At 35.1% G+C, this 18706-nt stretch overlaps 2 protein-coding genes across 2 annotated transcripts; one reads left to right on the forward strand and one right to left on the reverse strand.

The window, feature by feature from the left end:
• Positions 1–4398: 4398 nt before the first annotated feature.
• On the forward strand, positions 4399–5847 carry LOC145583995 (uncharacterized). The gene has a single exon (XM_081640937.1). It carries the CDS (start codon positions 4399–4401, stop codon positions 5845–5847), a length of 1449 nt encoding a protein of 482 aa, XP_081497063.1.
• A 2120-nt stretch (positions 5848–7967) lies between these two features.
• Positions 7968–15992, reverse strand: LOC145586316 (cysteine proteinase mucunain-like). Its single transcript, XM_081643104.1, has 5 exons — positions 15391–15992; positions 9701–9936; positions 9465–9605; positions 8660–9106; positions 7968–8372 (listed from the first exon to the last, which is right to left on the reverse strand). The coding sequence occupies exons 1-5, from the start codon at positions 15863–15865 to the stop codon at positions 8280–8282; spliced, it is 1392 nt and encodes a 463-aa protein (XP_081499230.1). The 5' UTR covers positions 15866–15992; the 3' UTR covers positions 7968–8279.
• Positions 15993–18706: the final 2714 nt, after the last annotated feature.

Genomic DNA, 18706 nt, shown 5'->3' on the forward strand with positions numbered 1-18706 from the left:
ATACTTCGAGCCATTTTTTCGGAATCAAAATTTTCAAAAACATGATTCATGAAATTAATTTTAAGCCTAACACTACAATTTACTTCATAATATGCAAGTATAATCAAATGAGCAAGCAAGAAGCAACAATTTCGAGAAAAAAATCAAGAAAAACACCAAGAACGAACTCGAACAAAGATGAACTCATACAAGGTTCAATACTTAAGCCATTTTTCATGAACTTTGTTGCAAATCACTCCTTAAACATAGCATAACAACATGGAGCATACAATTTCAAGAATAATGGACCGAATCGAAAACCCCCAAATTCGAAATTTGGGGTTCTTCGGTTCAAAGCTCCCTAAATTCGGCCAAAAAACAAAACAAAACAACAAAATACTTACTTTAAATTATGGCAAATGTGAATAACGCATGAGATCTACTTCCTTTAGCCTCGAAAAACAAAGAAAATCGAGCTTTGTGGAGAGAGAAAGGGTAGAAAATGGTGAAGGGAGAAGAGAGAATGGCGAAATGAAAAGATCGCGCTCGGCGATTTTATTGTTGCTGATTTGAATGTCTAGTGCAACTCAATCTGTTGTGCGTAACAACCCAGTGCAACTCAGAAACTTGTGTGCGCCTGGCCAACGCGACCCACTGAGTTGCGCGCGGATACTGGAAGACTGGTACTTAGATTTCGAGTCGTTTTGATTTATTTCTAACGGTTTTGTACGTTATTAGACGTAATAACGCGCGAATTATTAAAATCTTTTAATTTTCTTTGCATTTTGTAGTTTTTGTTTTTTGATAATTTTTTGCATCATCCTACATGAACGTCGTGCTTTGTGCCTACCCTAAGCATACGTTTTGGATATTTTTCGTGAGCGTGCCTTAAAATGTTCAGTAGTGGTGCTTTACGTAAAAGCTCCCATAGACAGGTTTGTCCTTTTTACTGTACTGACATTAGAAATGTCACGGTTCTTCATTTTTTTGGCGTCCATAACAAAAAGAATGGCGTATCATACAGCGTAAAATAGTATGGCGTAGATGCTGCGTAAAATTACACCCACTTCCTAGCAACGTAATCTACCTCTCGTAACAAAAACGGTAGAACTTCTTTACTAACTTTAGGCGTCATCTTAACGATTCGACATGCGCGCCGAACCATCGAGAACACACACTTCTCGATCGGAGACAAATACGGTAGTTGGTGAGCTTACTGACTTTACCGGACAGTTAGGGTTTCTGTCCACCCCCTGTATACAGAGCGAACAGAGCAAAGTCGCACCTATTTAGACACGTGCCCCTAGTCCTAAGACGCGTGTTTTCATCTTGTAGACAAAACTGCTGAGAGAGTTGCCGATTTTCTCCTCTTTCACTAGATTTGGATATATACCTCCAGTTTTGAGACATGTATTTCTATCTGGTGGACCCCGAATATTTTGTGTTGTCAAGCGCGTGTCAAAACTTCTATTCAAGTGTTAGGCTCCGAACGCCGAAACACCTCTCCTATTATCATCTTTTACTTTGTTAAAATCATGGACTAAAGTTTCAATGACATATCGAGGGACTTTAGACCACCGATGCCATATTGAGAGGGTATCATCCTTTTTACTCTTTTTAAACTGATATCTTCTCATAACATGACATCACCCAGGATAGCCTTTACTTGTAAAAGTGTTCTGCACTTGCAAAGAGTCAATCTAGATTCTTAAGCGCGCTCGAAAGTAATTTTTCAAGCCTTAACAACTACTTGTCTCGAACACTTAGAAAATTGAGGATAGTTTCAACATTCTCAACACTACTGAAAGATTCCCTATTCTTAAGGAAATTCGCAGAATGAGTCTCAAATTTATTTCCTTGGCTACTTTGATCATCGTATATTCTAGACTCGATCAAAGTGGGGGCTAACTATAGACATCTAATTTTGGCTTCCTGTCCCGACCAGAAGTGCTATGACAATAAATAAAACCATATTTGTGTTGGATCAACGTGAAAGATACTTATAGAATACTGATTAAGTTATAAAAATGCAAAACGACTAGCCTAACCCCAAACGAAATGAACCAAAGTCAAAGTAAACTAAGCCCGATAAAAATTAGGCCTAAACCCAAAGTTAAAACCTAATTTTGATGGACTTATAGGCGCCTAGGTTAAAATTTAAAGTTGTCACGGGAAACGCCAAGCGCAACTCAACGAGTCGCGCTGGTCTGGTGCGCTTAACTCAAAAGGTTGCGCGTGGCACTTAGCGCAACCTCCAGTGATGCGCTCACGAAAGATTTAGAATTTTGTAAAAATACTGAATCAAATCTTACCATAATACCGCGCCCAAGACAATTAGTTATGCTGCCTCTAGCAACACATCCAAATCACTTGCACCCAGTAGGCGCGCTCGACCTTTTGAGATGCGCGCGTCATCTGCTGCGACAGAATGCTCAAAACCCTAAACGCACTTATTCCCTATAAATAGGGATTTAATCGAAGCATAATGATAGGATTAACTCTAATTCAAGGTCCCCCAAACAGCAGGAATTTAAATCCTAATACATCCTCAAAAGTGTAAAGTCCTAAGCATTTAAAGAGCCATGGGCATAAAGGAGAAGGATCTCCTAAGATGGGCACACCCTCCTTACAATACCCTTATTTAGTTTTATGTTCCTTATGATACTAATGACATTGGTCTTTCTAAGACTTGGATTCTGGTTGTGTCTAAATCTACTTTCCTTATCTTTCTTTATTAAGGTGTGTGTAATTCGTCTACATATTTTTATTGAAGATTATTAGTTCCTCCGTTTCTTTTTAATTGCTACACTTTCCTATTTAGAAATTGTAAATTAATTGCGTCACTTTCCATTTTTGACATTCTTTTCTCTCTATCTCTCTCCTACCCACATGAGTCCATATTTTTTCTCTCTATCTCTCTCCACTTAAAAAATTGTCTAGGAGACCGTGAAAACAAAAGTGTAGCAACTAAAGAAAACGGAGGAAGTAGTTGGAATGTTAGAGGAGCTAAGCCTTCTCAAGCTATTAATTAATGAGATGATCTTTCTTAAAAAGAAATGTAATACAGATATTATTATTGCTATTGAAACCATGGTTTCTCCTTCTAATACTCATAGATTAAGTAAAACTTTGGGTTATGAATCCGTCCATATTATAAACCCTCAAGGTCATTGTGGAGGAATTTGGATTTGTTGGAATACATCAAAAATAGATGTCAATGTTATACAATTGAAACATTGTAACGCTACTTACTTGTTCTAATATAGCTCACGATAGTGTCTTAACGCTTTTTACTATTTATGCGCCGGGTCCGTCTTCTCAAAAGTCAAAATAGTATGTTTTGATCAGAGATGTTTGATCTTGTTTCCAATTCACCTTATCCTTGGTGTCTTGTTGGAGGTTGATACCTATTTTTTAAGGATAGATGAGTCCACTTATATTGACGTTCTAAATACACCCAACAACTAAAAAAGATGAGAAGCATCCCTCAAAACTCGGTTATCAATAGTCTTCCACCTTTTAGGAGGAAGGTAGCTCATTTGCGGCTGCCAAAGCAAGGGGAGAAGATCTACCAGCCTTAAGGTTTATCTAGCCCAGACCCCCCCCCCCAAAAAAAAACCAACTCACTTGATATCTCTCTGCTCACTACAATACGCTCTAATACTTTAAAGCATACATTTGTACTTATTTTCTCTCAAGTTTATGTAGTAAAATTGGTGGAATTACTCCCACCCGCAATTTTTTCCATCTTCCTTGGGTCTTTAAATTGCATCATCAAATATCATTTGTCTCTTATTCATTTACATTTGAAGTATTCTTATACTACCTCCGTTTCAAGTTTTTTGCAACTTTGGAGTCGACACGGACTACTAGTCAAAATATGAGAAATAGAGATTAAGAAAAGAGAGGGCATGTGATTATGGAGTAGGAGAGAGAATGTGGGGTCCCTATTTGTTAAATGCATTTTAAAAACTCTGCCAACTTTTTAGGGGGTAAAAAGTTTCCCTCCAAAAGTTTTCTAATGAAATTTTCACCCACAAATTTGGAGAACCGCCAGAATTTTGTGGGTTGTCTGACTACATATTCCACCCACAAAGTCATCCCCTATTTAAACAACAATTACACACCAAGTTCAGAATTAATGTTTTTCCACTACTACTAAGGCTAAAAAAAAAAATTACAGTACACTACAGAATAATAATGAAGTCCTAGCAGTGTACATAATCTTCATCATCAAGCAGCAAAAAAATCCTTCTTCTTCCTCTTCTTCTTGTTCTTCTTCTTCTTCTTCTTCTTCTTCTTCTTCTTCTTCTTCTTCTTCTTTTTCTTCTACTCTCATTCTCCTTCAAACTGAAAATTAAAGAAAGAAAGAAACGCAAAAAAAAAAAAAAAAAAAAACAAAACAAAAAACAAAAAAAAATGGCAGACATGTTTGATGAGGAATTTTACAATTTGGAGCAAATTTTAATGGAAGAGGAGCATATGTGCATTCCGTCAGAAAATGAAGAACAACATAGTCCACCAAACAAGAGACGAAAACCACATTTAAAGCTCCACCAAAAAAGGGCATTAGTTGACACTATGTTAGCAATGCAACAAGATGGGAAGCTACCAAGGGGGCTCAAATTATCACTTTCTAGAGAGTATGATGTTCACAAGAGTACAATAACAAGACTTTGGGATGATGTATGCAAGCAAAGACAAAATGGGGGGGTGGTTGATGTCAGTTCAAAGGCAATTGGCAAAACCGGGCCGAAACCAAAAGAGTACTTTGATGAATGGTTGCAGTCAGTTCCCCTCCACTTGAGGACAACTGAAAGAAGCTACGCTGGGTACTTAAAGATCAGCCATGTCATCATTCACAGGCTGAAAAAGAGGGGTAAGCTGAGATGCCACACAAGCAACAACAAACCAGCTTTAACAGAAGCCCACAAGATAGCAAGATTGAAGTGGGTTTTGTCACACATCAACCCTCCTACTACCCCAGAATCTAATCCAACTTTTGATGACATGCAACATGTAGTACACATAGATGAAAAGTGGTTTTATTTATGCCCCGAAACAAGAAGGTTCTACTTGCTTCCCAAAGAGGATAATCCATATAGATGCCAAGTGTCCAGAAGGTATAAGATCAAGGCTATGTTCATGGGTTTGATTTCAAGGCCAATATACAACCGTAATGGGGTGATGATACATGATGGTAAGTACGGGATTTTTCCCTTTGTTTACTATCAAACAGAAAAAAAAAATAGCAAGAACAGGAAGAAAGGAACTTTGGAACCAAAGGCATTGCAGAATGTTAACAGGGAAGTTATCAGGGACATGCTTATCAACAAAGTCATACCAACAATCAAGCAAAAATGGCCAGCAGATCTGGACAAAAACATCTTCATCCAGTGGGACAACGCCAAACCCCATCAAATACCAAAAGACGAAGAGTTTGTTGCGGCTTGTACTCAAGATGGATTCAACATAAAACTCATACATCAACCTCCTCAATCTCCAGACCTGAATGTGCTAGATTTGGGCTTATTCAACGCGATTCAATCCATCCAATATCATTCATTCCCAAAAAACCTGACTGAGTTAATAGAAAGGGTTGAAGAGGCATATGAGTGGTTTGAACCTCATGTAAACAGAAACAGTTGGTTGACTTTACAAGCTTGTATGATTGAGATACTAGGAAAACAAGGTGGTAACAACTACCCCCCTCCTCATAAAGGTAAAAAAAGGCTTGAAAATTTGGGATTGTTGCCTGATAATTTGGAGGTGGAGAAAGAGTTAGTGGAGGAAGCTGTGAAATACCTTAATGAGAGGCTAGTAGTAGCAGACCCAGAGGAAACAAACCAAGAAGTGGATGCCGGTTAAGCATTTAAGCAAGAACTGACCAAGCAAAGATGCCACACATAACCACTTTTGGCTGAAGCATACGAGGGGGACTCAAATATGATTTGGTTATGTGTGTAAACAAAGGTATTTTGTGCATCTGTGTTTTTTTGTTTTTTTTAAAGTTGTTTGGATATTATGTTTTGATGTAAAAGGCAGTCAGTCATGCAGTGATAGCCATGATCAGATAATTATGTCATTTAGTGATATCCTACTATGAGATTATTGTGTCATCTATGCTAATTGAATGTTATGTAATGAAAAGAGCATTTTGAATTTGATCATGAATGACATTCTAGCACATTCAAGTCATAGGAAAATGGTTTATAGGTTTATGTGCATATTGAATCAATCTTGAGTGACATTTTAAATCTATCAGAGAGATTACAATTTAATCACAAGAAATGAAATCCTATTTGTTACCTCAACAATGTTAAAATTGGAGCAAATCAAACAGGCCATTTGAAGATCAGATGAGTCCCCTCATCATTTAGATTTAGTAACAAGAATGATCTCTCAAATAGAATCATTAAGATCTCAGGGACTCTATGTTGTAAAACAGACCACAACAAAGGGACTCACTTAGCATGTTCAAGACATGGTCTCTCAAATACTTTTCATCGAGACCAAATACAAACATTTAGTTTTTTCATCATCCATCAACCACCACAACCCCAACAGGACTCACAAAGCATGTATGTACTCACAAAGCACAAAGCACAAAGCACAGGAAGTCACAATACCAGTAGCAACAACAAATACAGTGACCAAAGCAACAACAAACTCATTCACCAAAGCAACAACAAACTCAGTCCACTAAATCAGATCAACAACAAAATTCACACACCCCCTTGTCCAGCAACTATTGTTACCGGCAACCAATCAATCACATACAAACCTCCTTCTCAATGCAACCAAATATAACCAGGGACTCAATTTCACAATGGCCCAACAATTAACAATTACTGTAAAAATTAATCAAGATAAAAAAAGGTTCAGAAATCGTCACCAGTGGAGGGTCAATTTTCCCCTCATTCAAAACAACAGCAGGAGGGTCTGTTTTTTCCACATTAGAAGCAACAGGAAGGTCGTTTTTTGTCACACTCGAAGCAGCAGGAAGGTCACCAGATCTTTTTTTTTTCGCCCTTTCACTGCTCGTGGGTTCTTTTTCTTCCAAAACCCTCTTTTTTTTCTTCTCCTCTTCTTCAGCATCAATAGATCTGAGAACTTTACCGACAGCAGTGAGGGAATTTTCGCTCAGAACATCACCGAACTTCCCAGAATTGTAGTACCTTCTAGGCCATAAAAACCCATCTTCAAGCGCGTCGTATATAGCATCAAGCAACTCAACCTCTTTTTCATCCTTACTTGCGAAAACAGCATAGGCAAGAGGCTCGTAATCTACCATTTTTGTGGGACTCAAAAAACGCAGATCTACTCAATTTTTTTGTGGGACTCAAAAAACGCAGATCTACTAGAGAAAGGGATGAACAAGGAGGTTCGATAGAGAAACAGTGAGTGACAAACAAGGAAGATCTGCTCGTGTTTGAAGAGAGAGAAACAAGGAAGACATAAACAAGGAAAATCGTGCTTGAAGAGCGAGGTTGAAGATCTAGTTAGTCTGCTCGTTTTTGAAGAGTAAGAAACAAGGAAGATCAAGCTTGAAGAGATTTCTGCTCGTCTTTGAAGAGAGAGAAACAAGGAAGATGAAGAACAAGTAGAGTTAGGGTTCAATTTCTGGAAATAGCAATTGGAGGCTTAATGAATTAATGAGTTAGTTGGGAATTGGAATAAAGAATTAAATTTGGTGGGAATTGTTAGATAAATAATGTTAGATTAGTAATTTCATAAGTTTACTGTTTAAATTCTAATTGGGGTTATTAAAACTCTAAGTAAGGGTATATATGTAATTTCAATTAAAAAAAAACTTACTAAAAATGGCAAAAATTGGAAAGTTGCAATAAATGTGTAGCGGATGTTTTTGGCAAAAGTTGCAAAAAACTTTGAAACGGAGGTAGTAGTTATTTTCATCTAGCTATCGACGTCTCAATCTTAGGTCGCCCTTAGGTGATTTTTGGCATAAACAACAAACAAATAGCAACTTATAAAACTAAGATTTAATTGCTTCTTTAATGCAACTTTAAATGTTCACGATAATTATACAAGAATAAATAACATACAATAAGCCATTACAAGTAATCTAATTTGAACCTCGCCAGTCTATTTACATTACTGGGCTATTAACAGCGTAGGATCATATTCTTGCATACATCTGCAGCAATGTAACACCACTGGATTACTTGTATAAGTTTAAGTTATGCATCATTCATAATATATTAAGCAACAGCTGATTTATGAATCCGATACCACATAATGGTTTCCAAAATTCACAGTCTCGTTGCGAAAATGTGAAATTAAGAACTGCTCCTCCCTGTGCTATCGAATGCCCAGTGAGGTTTTGCCGGAGTACGCTTTAATGCTGGAATGCCAATAGGGTTGTTCTTACTCTGCAACATCAAAAACACGCCATTTAAGCTAGCTCACATAGATATATTACCTTCATTAGCTCACATAGAAATATTACCTTCATCTACAAGATAAATGCATTTTTTTGAAATTTTGAATCCAATCTAGATACAAAAATGGTTTTTCACAGTATTTATCATTATTGCATGAAGTTAAAATGATTAGTATGAAGTAATTTTGAGTCCAGAGATTATTATATATTGTGAGCACGAGTAAGCAGAGTAGTATAAGAGAGACTTAAGGGAAAGACAAAATGATTAGTTCTCACCATCGAGCAGGTGCCCTGATAGACATTGCAAACGGGGAAATCATGGGGGCAGCAACTATAATGGTCCTCGCAGCACGAGGCTGCCTCAAGAGGACAGCAGCCCCATGAGAAGCAGTAATTAGCATATTCGTAAATACAGCAGCAGGTGTTGCCTTCAGGACAAGAATAGTAGCTGTCACAAACACTAGGAGGCTTAACTGGCGTTGGCGGGGATGGGCCTGGATTGGGTGGGTTCATGCCTTCTTTGATCGGGTAAGACGGTTCCATTGCAATACCACACAAGCCAGTATATTTCGTGTTGCGCTCCATTCTAATGTATCCTTCTTCTCCCCAGCCAGCACCCCATGAATTCCTAACTATCCAGTAATCTAATCCATTCTCTGTCCCATACCCAATAACTACAACACCATGGTCCAACGCTGTTCCACACTTGCCAGTAAACACACCCTGAAAAAAAAAATGCACAAGAACAAAATTATAAGAATTAATTTCAACACACATTTTTGCTACTTAACTAACTAATTGGTTACATATGCATACATCATTGTGATTAGTTAATGAATCTGATGCTGAATTATATTCTATTTTTGTAAATGCATTATTAACAATGAATTCTAGACGTTGCAAAATTATACTCCATCCATTTTACAATAAATAACACAATTGTCAAATGTGCAACCCTTAAAAATATTTGTTACAGCTTATCATGTTCTTAAAATTGTATATGTGACTATTAATTATTAACGATAAAAGTATGTTAACTAGAAATTTGACGTAGTTAACAAAAATGCCATAAAATACTGACCGAGGCATATAATTGGAAGTCTCTACCACCACCTTCAATAGCAACACTTATTGGCTGATTTGCAACAGCCTTCTGCAATGACCTCTCATCGTTGATAGGAACATCCTCATAGTCATCAATCGTAACAACCTTGGCGTTTTTCTGCACAAAATGTAAGTAACATTGACATTATTGGTGTCTTGTGATGTATGTGTAACGTCGAAAACATTTTTAGTAAAATGTTGAGTACTGATTACCCTGTATGTATCACAAGTGCCATCACGGGCCTTGTAAGGGTAGTCATCATCAGTATCAATGCCACCATTTTTAATGATGAACTCGAAAGCATAGTCCATGAGACCGCCATTGCATCCCTCGTTGTACGAAGTATCGCAATCTACCAGTTCCTGCTCAGATAGAGAGATCAAGTCTCCTGTAACTATCTGATTTACACCTTCTACAGCAGCTATGGTTGAAAATGCCCAACAACTCCCTGTATTATTCAAGTACAGTTAGTGATCTTTAATACGAAAGATTCCAAGTAGATAATGCTAATTATACATTTATGTCCTCAACAATATTGGAAATTAAGTTAAGTATAATGGAAAAATAGCACACGACAATATAGGAAATTAGGTCCCGTTCGCATTTACTGAAATGAATTGAACTGAACTGATTGGAGCCAACTGAAATGATAGGAGCTGAATTGAACTGAAATGAACTGAATAGAGCTAAAATAAATATTTTATAAGAGAAGGAAATTAGGAGCTAAATTGAACTGAACTGAACTGAACTGATTGGAGCTGAAATGAACTAAACTGAATTGATTGGAGCTGAACTGAACTGAATTGAAATTAAGCTGAAGTGAACAGGTGCTTAGAAATGATAAACTTGTTTTAAGCATACTCGATTATAAATTCTTGTGTTTAATTAAAGACTAACAATACGAAAACACATGTGGGATTAAGGCATTGATTGAATTAAAGACTACCATAACAAATTAAACTATATGATGTCAAATTTATTACGTAAAAAGCGTAGTTCATTATATTGTTGATCATTGGGCGGGCCGGGTTGGGCCAAAGCATAAAAATCAACCCACGTCTCAGACTGGGTCGAGTTGGTTTAAGATTCGGACTGGAATTTTTGTGTCCAAACCCATTCAAAATGGACAAGCTGGTCTTCTTAGACCATTTTTAAGTCGAACCAAAAAAATCAAACTAAAAATTCTTTTAAACAGGTTTCCAAACCAGCCCAAAAAAAATTATCAGGGTTGAAAAAATCTGCCTAAAACCGAGCCGTGCTAAGTTTGATCAGGCATAGTTCATTATATACGAAAATACATGCTATCTACTCGAAATTTTTTTGTTCTAAAATATTGCAATGTTTACCTTTAAGATGTTTTACATGTACTTCCCTCTATAATTGTTTGATTTGTTTCACAAATATTGCAAGGTTGATGATTAATTTTTTGAAAATTAAATGAATTTTTTGTTTAAATCAAGAATTAAATTAAGAATTTAAAATATACATCATGACAAATCAAACTAAATTTCAGATCATGAGTTATTTTTTCTTATATTGATCAAAAGAGTACCATATTTAATTTTGCAATATAACCTATAAAACTTCTGAAATGGAAACAAGTGGAGGTAGTGCATCAAAGTTAAACTTCAAAAACAAAGTGAAAAAGAAGCGTAGATCAATTTTTAATCAATTTAATAGAGCACAAAATTTGTTATTGGACTAAAATCAAAACATTTTCAATTAATATTCTCGGCAAAAAATATACTTGTATGTGTGGATCATCTATGAGTAGGGCTGCAAACGATTCGGGCCGAGCCGAGTTTTAGTCTGTTCGAGCAAAGCTTGATAAGAACTATTCGTGTTCGAACTATCTCGAGCTTGAACGAGCTTTTAAAAATCATGTTCGAGCTGGGCTTGTTAAATATTTAGCTTGTTTGAGCTTTGTTCACGAACATACTCGTTTGCATTTCGAATTTAAGTTCGAGCTTGAAAGGGTCTAAATCGGGCTTGATTAAATAAACGAATCTTGATTTATCATTAAAAAAATGGTTTCTTTCAAGTTTTAACACATCCATTTATTTTTATATAAGATATTTATATTCTTTCAATAGAAAAAGGTAATAACGGAGTTTTCATGCTTTTACATGATGAAATAATTAGTATTTTTTTACAAATATGTATGAATAAAGATTATATAAATTTTCAAATTTTAATTAGGAGTGAAAAAACTTATAAATTGATTTAAACGAGCTGTTCATGAATGTTATCGAGTCCAACATGATGTTGTTCGAGCTTTGTTCATCTATTTGACGAGTTTAAGATTTTTGTTCAAGCTTGTTTGCTAACAAACAAGTTTTGACCAAGCTTTGACCGAACTTATTCGCAAGTAGTTCACGAACATATCGGCTTATTTACACCACTATGTATGAGTCAAAATTTAGGTGGAATTCGAATTTGAGTCTAAAACAATTGGATCTGAATCCAGTCTTGGCCCGTTGGCATATAATTCTTTACAAAGTATTTTTTATTTGTCTCAAACTTGTTAAGTTAATTACCTAAACGGCTAAACCTTTTTCTATTGATTAAGGTCGAGTCCAAGAACTAATTGAAAATGGATGGAGAATAAACAATTGACGTGGCAATCCAATAATCAGATAATCTCGGTTGATTGGTTTGGGTCACTTTCACAAGTCCATTTGATATTGTTTTTTTTTTGTTTAAAAAAAATAAAATAAAATAATAAATAAATAAATAAATAAATATCTAGATAATGTTTATTGCACGTCATCAATTATTCTATCCAAAATATCTGTTACGGTCTTACGGAATTAACAATACTAATTGGTGGAGCCTAATAAGACACCTAAATAGGACTAATCTACCAGAGTGGAGCTGAATGAATCTTACCCATATTATGGGCCACATCAGTCATAAATATTTCATAGATTCTTTCCATTTAAGAGGCCAAGATTCCAACAACAAGGTGGAGTTACGTATACTCTAAAGATTCTAATTTATGTAGTCGTTTTCTAGAGTGGCAATGGTAGTTTTTTTGGCATTATATCCCAATAATAAATGTCTTTTATCTTGTGTAAAAAAATAAATCACTTTTATCTATATTATTATTAAAACTAAAAGGAACAACATGCTTACGTCATGTGTCACTCTTATTTATTATTTAGTGTCACATGTGCGTCATGTGTCATCCTATGTATATCATTCTTTTGTCACTGTATTGAATTGTAGAAATGTATAATTAATTAAAAAAAAAATTCTATAATTTTAATTCTCTATAATAATATTTAATTTTCATGAAAAGCTCTTCATATGTATAATCTCCAAATTTAAATTTGGCATGCCTATTTGAAATATAACAACATGATAACGCCATGTGTCACTTTTATTTATTATTTTGTGTCACATGTGCGTCATGTGTCATCCAATGTGTATCATTCTTTTGTCACTGTATTGAATTGTAGTAATGTGTAATTAATTTTAAAAAAAAAATCTATTTATTTTAATTCTCTATAATAAAGTTTAATTTTCATGAAAAACTCTTCATATGTATAACCTCCAAATTTAAATTTAACATGCCTATATTAAATATAATTAATGAATGATAATATAGGTTATTACTCCGTATATATTTCACTCACTTATTAATAATCCGTATTGTTTAACATTAATCCTTTTCATTAATTTTGATCACACTTAATTATAAATTTACGATTTATCGGGATATTGCCCGATCCAATAACTAGTTTACTTATTATTTCCTATGTCATTTTTTAATTATTATAAATCGGACTTTATCGTTGAGAGTAAAGATGATAGTATAAATTCAAAGTGACGGAAGGAGCTTATGACCTGTTATCTGTAAGATCCTATTCACGTCAACATATAATGGTTTATTTTTTAAAAAAAAAAAATAATACAACGCTTCATTTATATAATACTTTGTATAAAATATGCACTATTATATATATCTGTCTATTATTATTAAGTGTTCATGGTTTATATGAAAAACTAGTCATATTTCAAATTCATTATGCATTTTGTAAAACATAATACATATTAACTACAAACAATTTTTTGTTTCTTCTCTTACTTCACTGTGGAGCTACACTCCCCTCGTGAGGAGGGCATTATAGTGATTAATATCTTTAAAAATATATAAAAATAAACTTAATATCTTATACCAAATATACTAAGGAAATACATTTATACATACTTCATCCGTTCTTTTAATATTGCACCATAACAGTTTGACATAAATTTTTTGGTAGTGGAAAAAAGAGAGGAGAGAGAAGAGAGAAAGGTAAAAGTACAAATTTGTCTATGTGATTGTAGACAAATCATAGATTCAAGTGTTAAACAATAAGGTTATGTAAGGTATTTGCAGTGTGAATACAAATATTTATTTTTCAAAAATGGATATGATGCAATATTTTTAAAATTTTCCCATAAGACAAGTGGTGCAATAATTTAAAAACAGAGTAAGTATCTTTAATTGCACACAACTCATAACAGAGATGAATATGTTATATTTTACAAATAATACATATTAGGAGTGATTTGAAATGATAGAACAAAAAGAAATGAAAAAAATATGATGAATAAGCATACAATATAACAATAAAAATTTATAGCCAAATAATACATACAAAATTAGTAATGTACTCCTATTTTTTTTTTTTTGAAATTTATTCTAATAAAATAAAACAAAAACAAAAATAAAAATAACAAATTGTGAAAAATAAATAGAGATTTGATATTTGGTTTACAAAAAAATTTGACGGCTGAACATGACACATCAGAGCATCTCCAATGGCAAGCTACAATGCCTTGTAACTTGCTTTTCTACATCGATTTTCAAGCTACAACACTTTTTAGTAACAAAGTATTCCAATGATAAGCTATAACATCTTGTAATTTGGGAAAAAAACAATATATATATACACATGTTACAATATGTGTGAATTTATTTGTCTTTTTTTCAATCAAGCATGTAGCTTGTTCGGGCTACAGTAGCTAACATGTTGCTCAATTATTTATTCTCTAATAATAAGTATGTAGCTAGATATTTTATTTTAATTGCAAGCAAGTCCTTACAATTAAATAATTGGAAATGCTTTCACTAAATCTAATGTCTATGACGAAACAAAACTAGAATAATGGTAAAATTATCCGTAAGGAATGCGTACAAAAAGTCAACGTCCTTACTTCATGGGTCATTCGTCATTGCCTCATTGGCTAATTGCTCAATTTTATGGGTGCTGGCCAATCACAACCTACATAATTCTACTTTATTTATCGAAAAATATTTCTTTAATTTTTCAATATAAAATATTATACTACTTATATTTCTTTGTGTTTTGGTACACTTTCACCGTTTTTTTCTAAAGAATAGATTCCACACTTAATATACAATAACAAATGGATTACTCTTTCCGCCCTAAATTACTCGTCACGTTTTGCACTATTCATATATTTTACTTTGACCATTTTTTTTAGGTATAATATAAAAATCAATATTATCATGTAAGATGTTGTTCAATCTTTTTAATGTGTAATTTCTTAATATAAATTTTTTATAGCTTTTATAAATATATAATAAGAAATATTAACGGTCAATCTTGTACATTGGCAACTGCGTCTAGTAAAAATATTGTAAATAAATTGGGAAAGAGGAAGTATCAATAAGAAGTAGGGTCTTATGGATTAATAATTTCCTATACAAGCATAATTCTAATATTGTAATATTTCTAGTGTCACTAAAATAAATAAATAATTTTATCTTATCAAAAAAATTATGCTTGTGTAATTCTGACTAAATTTAATCCAAATCCAATAATTGTGAGACATAATTGAAGAATGAAGATGATTGAAATCATTGAATAATACTAAGATAAAAGCTTACCACAGCTTCCTTGATCTTTAACAGCAACCACGGCCCCTTTCTCCCGCCAATCAACACTCTCCGGGATGCTATTGCCTTCCTTGTAAGCATACCTATTGCTCTTCGATCCGACCGATACAGAATTGGACTTCCTTCGAGTACCCAGGTATGTAGATCGGTACTCCTCATTGGTTAAATCAGCAAACTTGTTCAACCCAAGCTTAAAACTCCGGTTTTGAGAATTATGATCATCTATGTACCGGAGATTATCTTTAAATATACCAAAACGACGCTCTTTTTCACCAAGACCGTTGTAATTCTTACCATGTTTAATCAGCCACGACTCGTAAAGAGCCATGACCTCCTCCTCGGTCCGAGCAGCCCGCTCTTGTGGCGCCTTATTTTGGTTGTGTGAAACTATGGACATATCTATAGCTGAGGAGATTGCGAAAAGGGTGGCTAATAAGTAGAAGATTGTTATAGATGAGGAGGCCATTTTTGAAAGAAACAAAATTCTTTCCTAGAGAATCAGATATGGTGAGGGAAAATGGACGATTGTTAATTTTTTTTTGTTAGAGAGAAAAGTAAAAGGTGAATTTATAGAAGCGTAGGGCCGAAGAGAAAATATTATTGCTAGAAAAATGTATTATTGTTTATATTTTATATTCTAATATGAAATGCATTTTTTTAAGAAATTTTGAGTATATAATATAATTTTGACTTTTACGCATAGTAATGCATACTCTCTTCGTATTTTTACGCTTTAATTTTTTTATTATATGACTCTAAGTAATTTATTTATTCACTACATCCCCAACCACCCCTTCCCTAGCCTCAAAACCCCTAGCCGCTAGGTTTTCGAGGGTAAAGGGAAGGATGGTTGGGGGTTTCGGGTGGGAGGAAGAGATCTTCGATCTAGGGTTTTGGGTGAGAGGGAAGTGCCGTAGGTAGGGGGAAAGGAAGGGTTGCTAGGATCGCCGGCGACCAATAAGGGAGGGGATGGATGTTGGCACTGCACGAGGGAGAAAATGGGTACCAGCCTTGCAACAGGGGGAGGTTGGGTGGTGGTTGGAGGTGTTGTGGGTCTTTCATTTTTATTTTTATGTTTTTATTTAATTTTTAATTAAATAATTTAAACATCAACCTATCTGATGCTGTCACATGGCATAGTTAACCCTTATGGCTAACAGTGTTACAGCTATTAGTCATTAAGAGCATTTAGGAATATTTTTGTGAAAGTCAACGGTTAATGGTGAATTTGAAAAGTTTCGTGAGTATATGGTGAGTAAAAAAATTATATACTTAGGGATATATGGTGAAACAAACGTTTTTTAAATTGTTACACTTTGACTGACACGTAATTTTAAACTATTTGATGGACTTAAATGAAATAAAAAGTAAGTGGGATAGTTGGAGTATTAAAAATTCGAAAAGAAAGATAGTGGGGAATATTTTATAAAATTAATGAATGTGACAAGGCTCCTGGTATTGATGGATCTTATGTTTTCTTTTTCGAAAGCTCGTGGTCTATTAGTAAGTAGAAAGTCTATGAAGTTGTTCTTGAGTGTTTTGAGCTTTGGGAAATTAGCTAAGTAATGTAATTGTAGTCAATTACTCTAGTCCCAAAAGTTCAAAATCCTGCTTATGTGAAGGAATATAAACCCATTGCTTGTTTTACTTTGGCTTACAAGCTCATTTCCCAAAATTGGCTTTCTCATGTCATTGATACTGTTATCGATCCATGATGCTCAAGTTGATTTTATCCTAGGGAAACACATTGGGGATAATATTCTGTTAGCAACTAAGATTTGTAAAGGCTACACACCTAAGTTTATTACTCCTAGGTGCATGCTCGATCAAAATGGACCTTAGGAAAGGTTATGATTATGTGGAGTGGAGGTTTTTTGAGGTTGTCTTAGGTGAGCTTGGCTTCCCCAACAAAGTCATTGGCTGGATTATGAGATGTAAACAATTGTTTCTTATTATGTCATGATTAATGGCTATCATGTTGTCCCTTTTCTGGCTAAGAAGGACTTCAGACAAGGTGATCCCATGTTTTCTTATCTTTGTTCGTATAGAGTATGTGCCAAGGTGTCTGTATTTGATGACTTGCAATCTTTATATGAGGGGATTCCGATAACATTTACTGTGCCGATATCTAATGTTTTACAGATTTAACGAGTACGGGCTTTCAGCCATAATAGTCATATTGGTAAGTTCACATAACGGCATAAATATCGGCCTCTTGCAGATCAACACGTGGCGTCAATTAATCAACACTTGGCATAAAGTCGTATGCATGGCATGCAGCCATCTGGCAATTGGAATCACTATAAATAGGTGGGTTTATCTTAATTAAGAGGTAGCATTTATTACTCTCTCTCTCTCTTCCTCTTTCTCTTTCTTCATATTATCTCTTCTTTCTCTTAAACACTTTCTAACTTTATCATCGGAGTGGTTATCACCGGATTCACCCCGGGGTTAGCTAATCCTCATTTCCTGTGTAGGTGCTTAGCTGGACGATAGGGTCTTCACGGATCTCGAATACGGGCTGTCGGATCCATACTAGAAAAATTTGGCGCTAAAAGATTACTTTTATCGCCTAAGGACCTAACACAGAAATATCATAGGTGGAAATAAAGAAACACCAGGAAGTAATAATGGAATTAGCAAAGTAATTAACTCGGGCATAACAGTTGGAAATGAAGCTGTAATCCCAGAGGTTGAGATAGAAGATGAGACTCATACCTTAGAGGGAAATCACTTCAATATGCCGTTAACCTCATAACGACGAGTTGGCACAACATCAGATCCCATGTATGAGTTTACCCCGGAGGATTTGGAGATAGCAGCCAGGGTGATGAGATCAATGAGTAAGAAAAGGAAAGAGGTTGGGGTTGGTGCCACTAAAGCTGGAGGAGGGGTGCCGATTGTGAACCTTGATAGTCAGTTTCATTAGGCAACTGATTCACCGAGGCATCCGTCTCGGGAGGTATCGCCAACAAGAACACACACAACTGGCCGAGAGACAGAGGTCCAGTCTTCCTGTCGCGCTGTTAGTACTAGAAATCAGAGGCAGTGAAGCTTGCAAAATGCATGGCAAGGGGTGGTGCGAACAATTGTCCATTCAAGGACATCACCGTTTACGCAAGACATCTTGGATCAACCAATGGAGAAAATTAAAATGCCGATGTGTAGATATGACGGAAGGGGTGATCCAAGCAGGTACATAGCGTCTATAAAGGGCACATGATCTTGTACACCAATTCAGATGCCGTATGGTGCAAGGTCTTTCCGACCACCTAGACTGGAGCAGCTGTAGACTAGTTTAACAACC

Source organism: Chenopodium album, chromosome 16, assembly GCF_948465745.1.
Source record: "Chenopodium album chromosome 16, dcCheAlbu1.1, whole genome shotgun sequence".
NCBI lineage: Eukaryota > Viridiplantae > Streptophyta > Magnoliopsida > Caryophyllales > Amaranthaceae > Chenopodium > Chenopodium album.

Coding starts and splice junctions, on each gene's coding strand:
- LOC145583995 (XM_081640937.1), top strand. CDS start 4,399: ATGGCAGACATGTTTGATGAGGAATTTTACAATTTGGAGCAAATTTTA.
- LOC145586316 (XM_081643104.1), bottom strand. CDS start 15,865: ATGGCCTCCTCATCTATAACAATCTTCTACTTATTAGCCACCCTTTTC. Junction 9,606..9,700: donor GCACTTGTGATACATACAGG/GTAATCAGTACT, acceptor CATTTTGTGCAG/AAAAACGCCAAGGTTGTTAC. Junction 8,373..8,659: donor ATCAGGGCACCTGCTCGATG/GTGAGAACTAAT, acceptor TTGATGTTGCAG/AGTAAGAACAACCCTATTGG.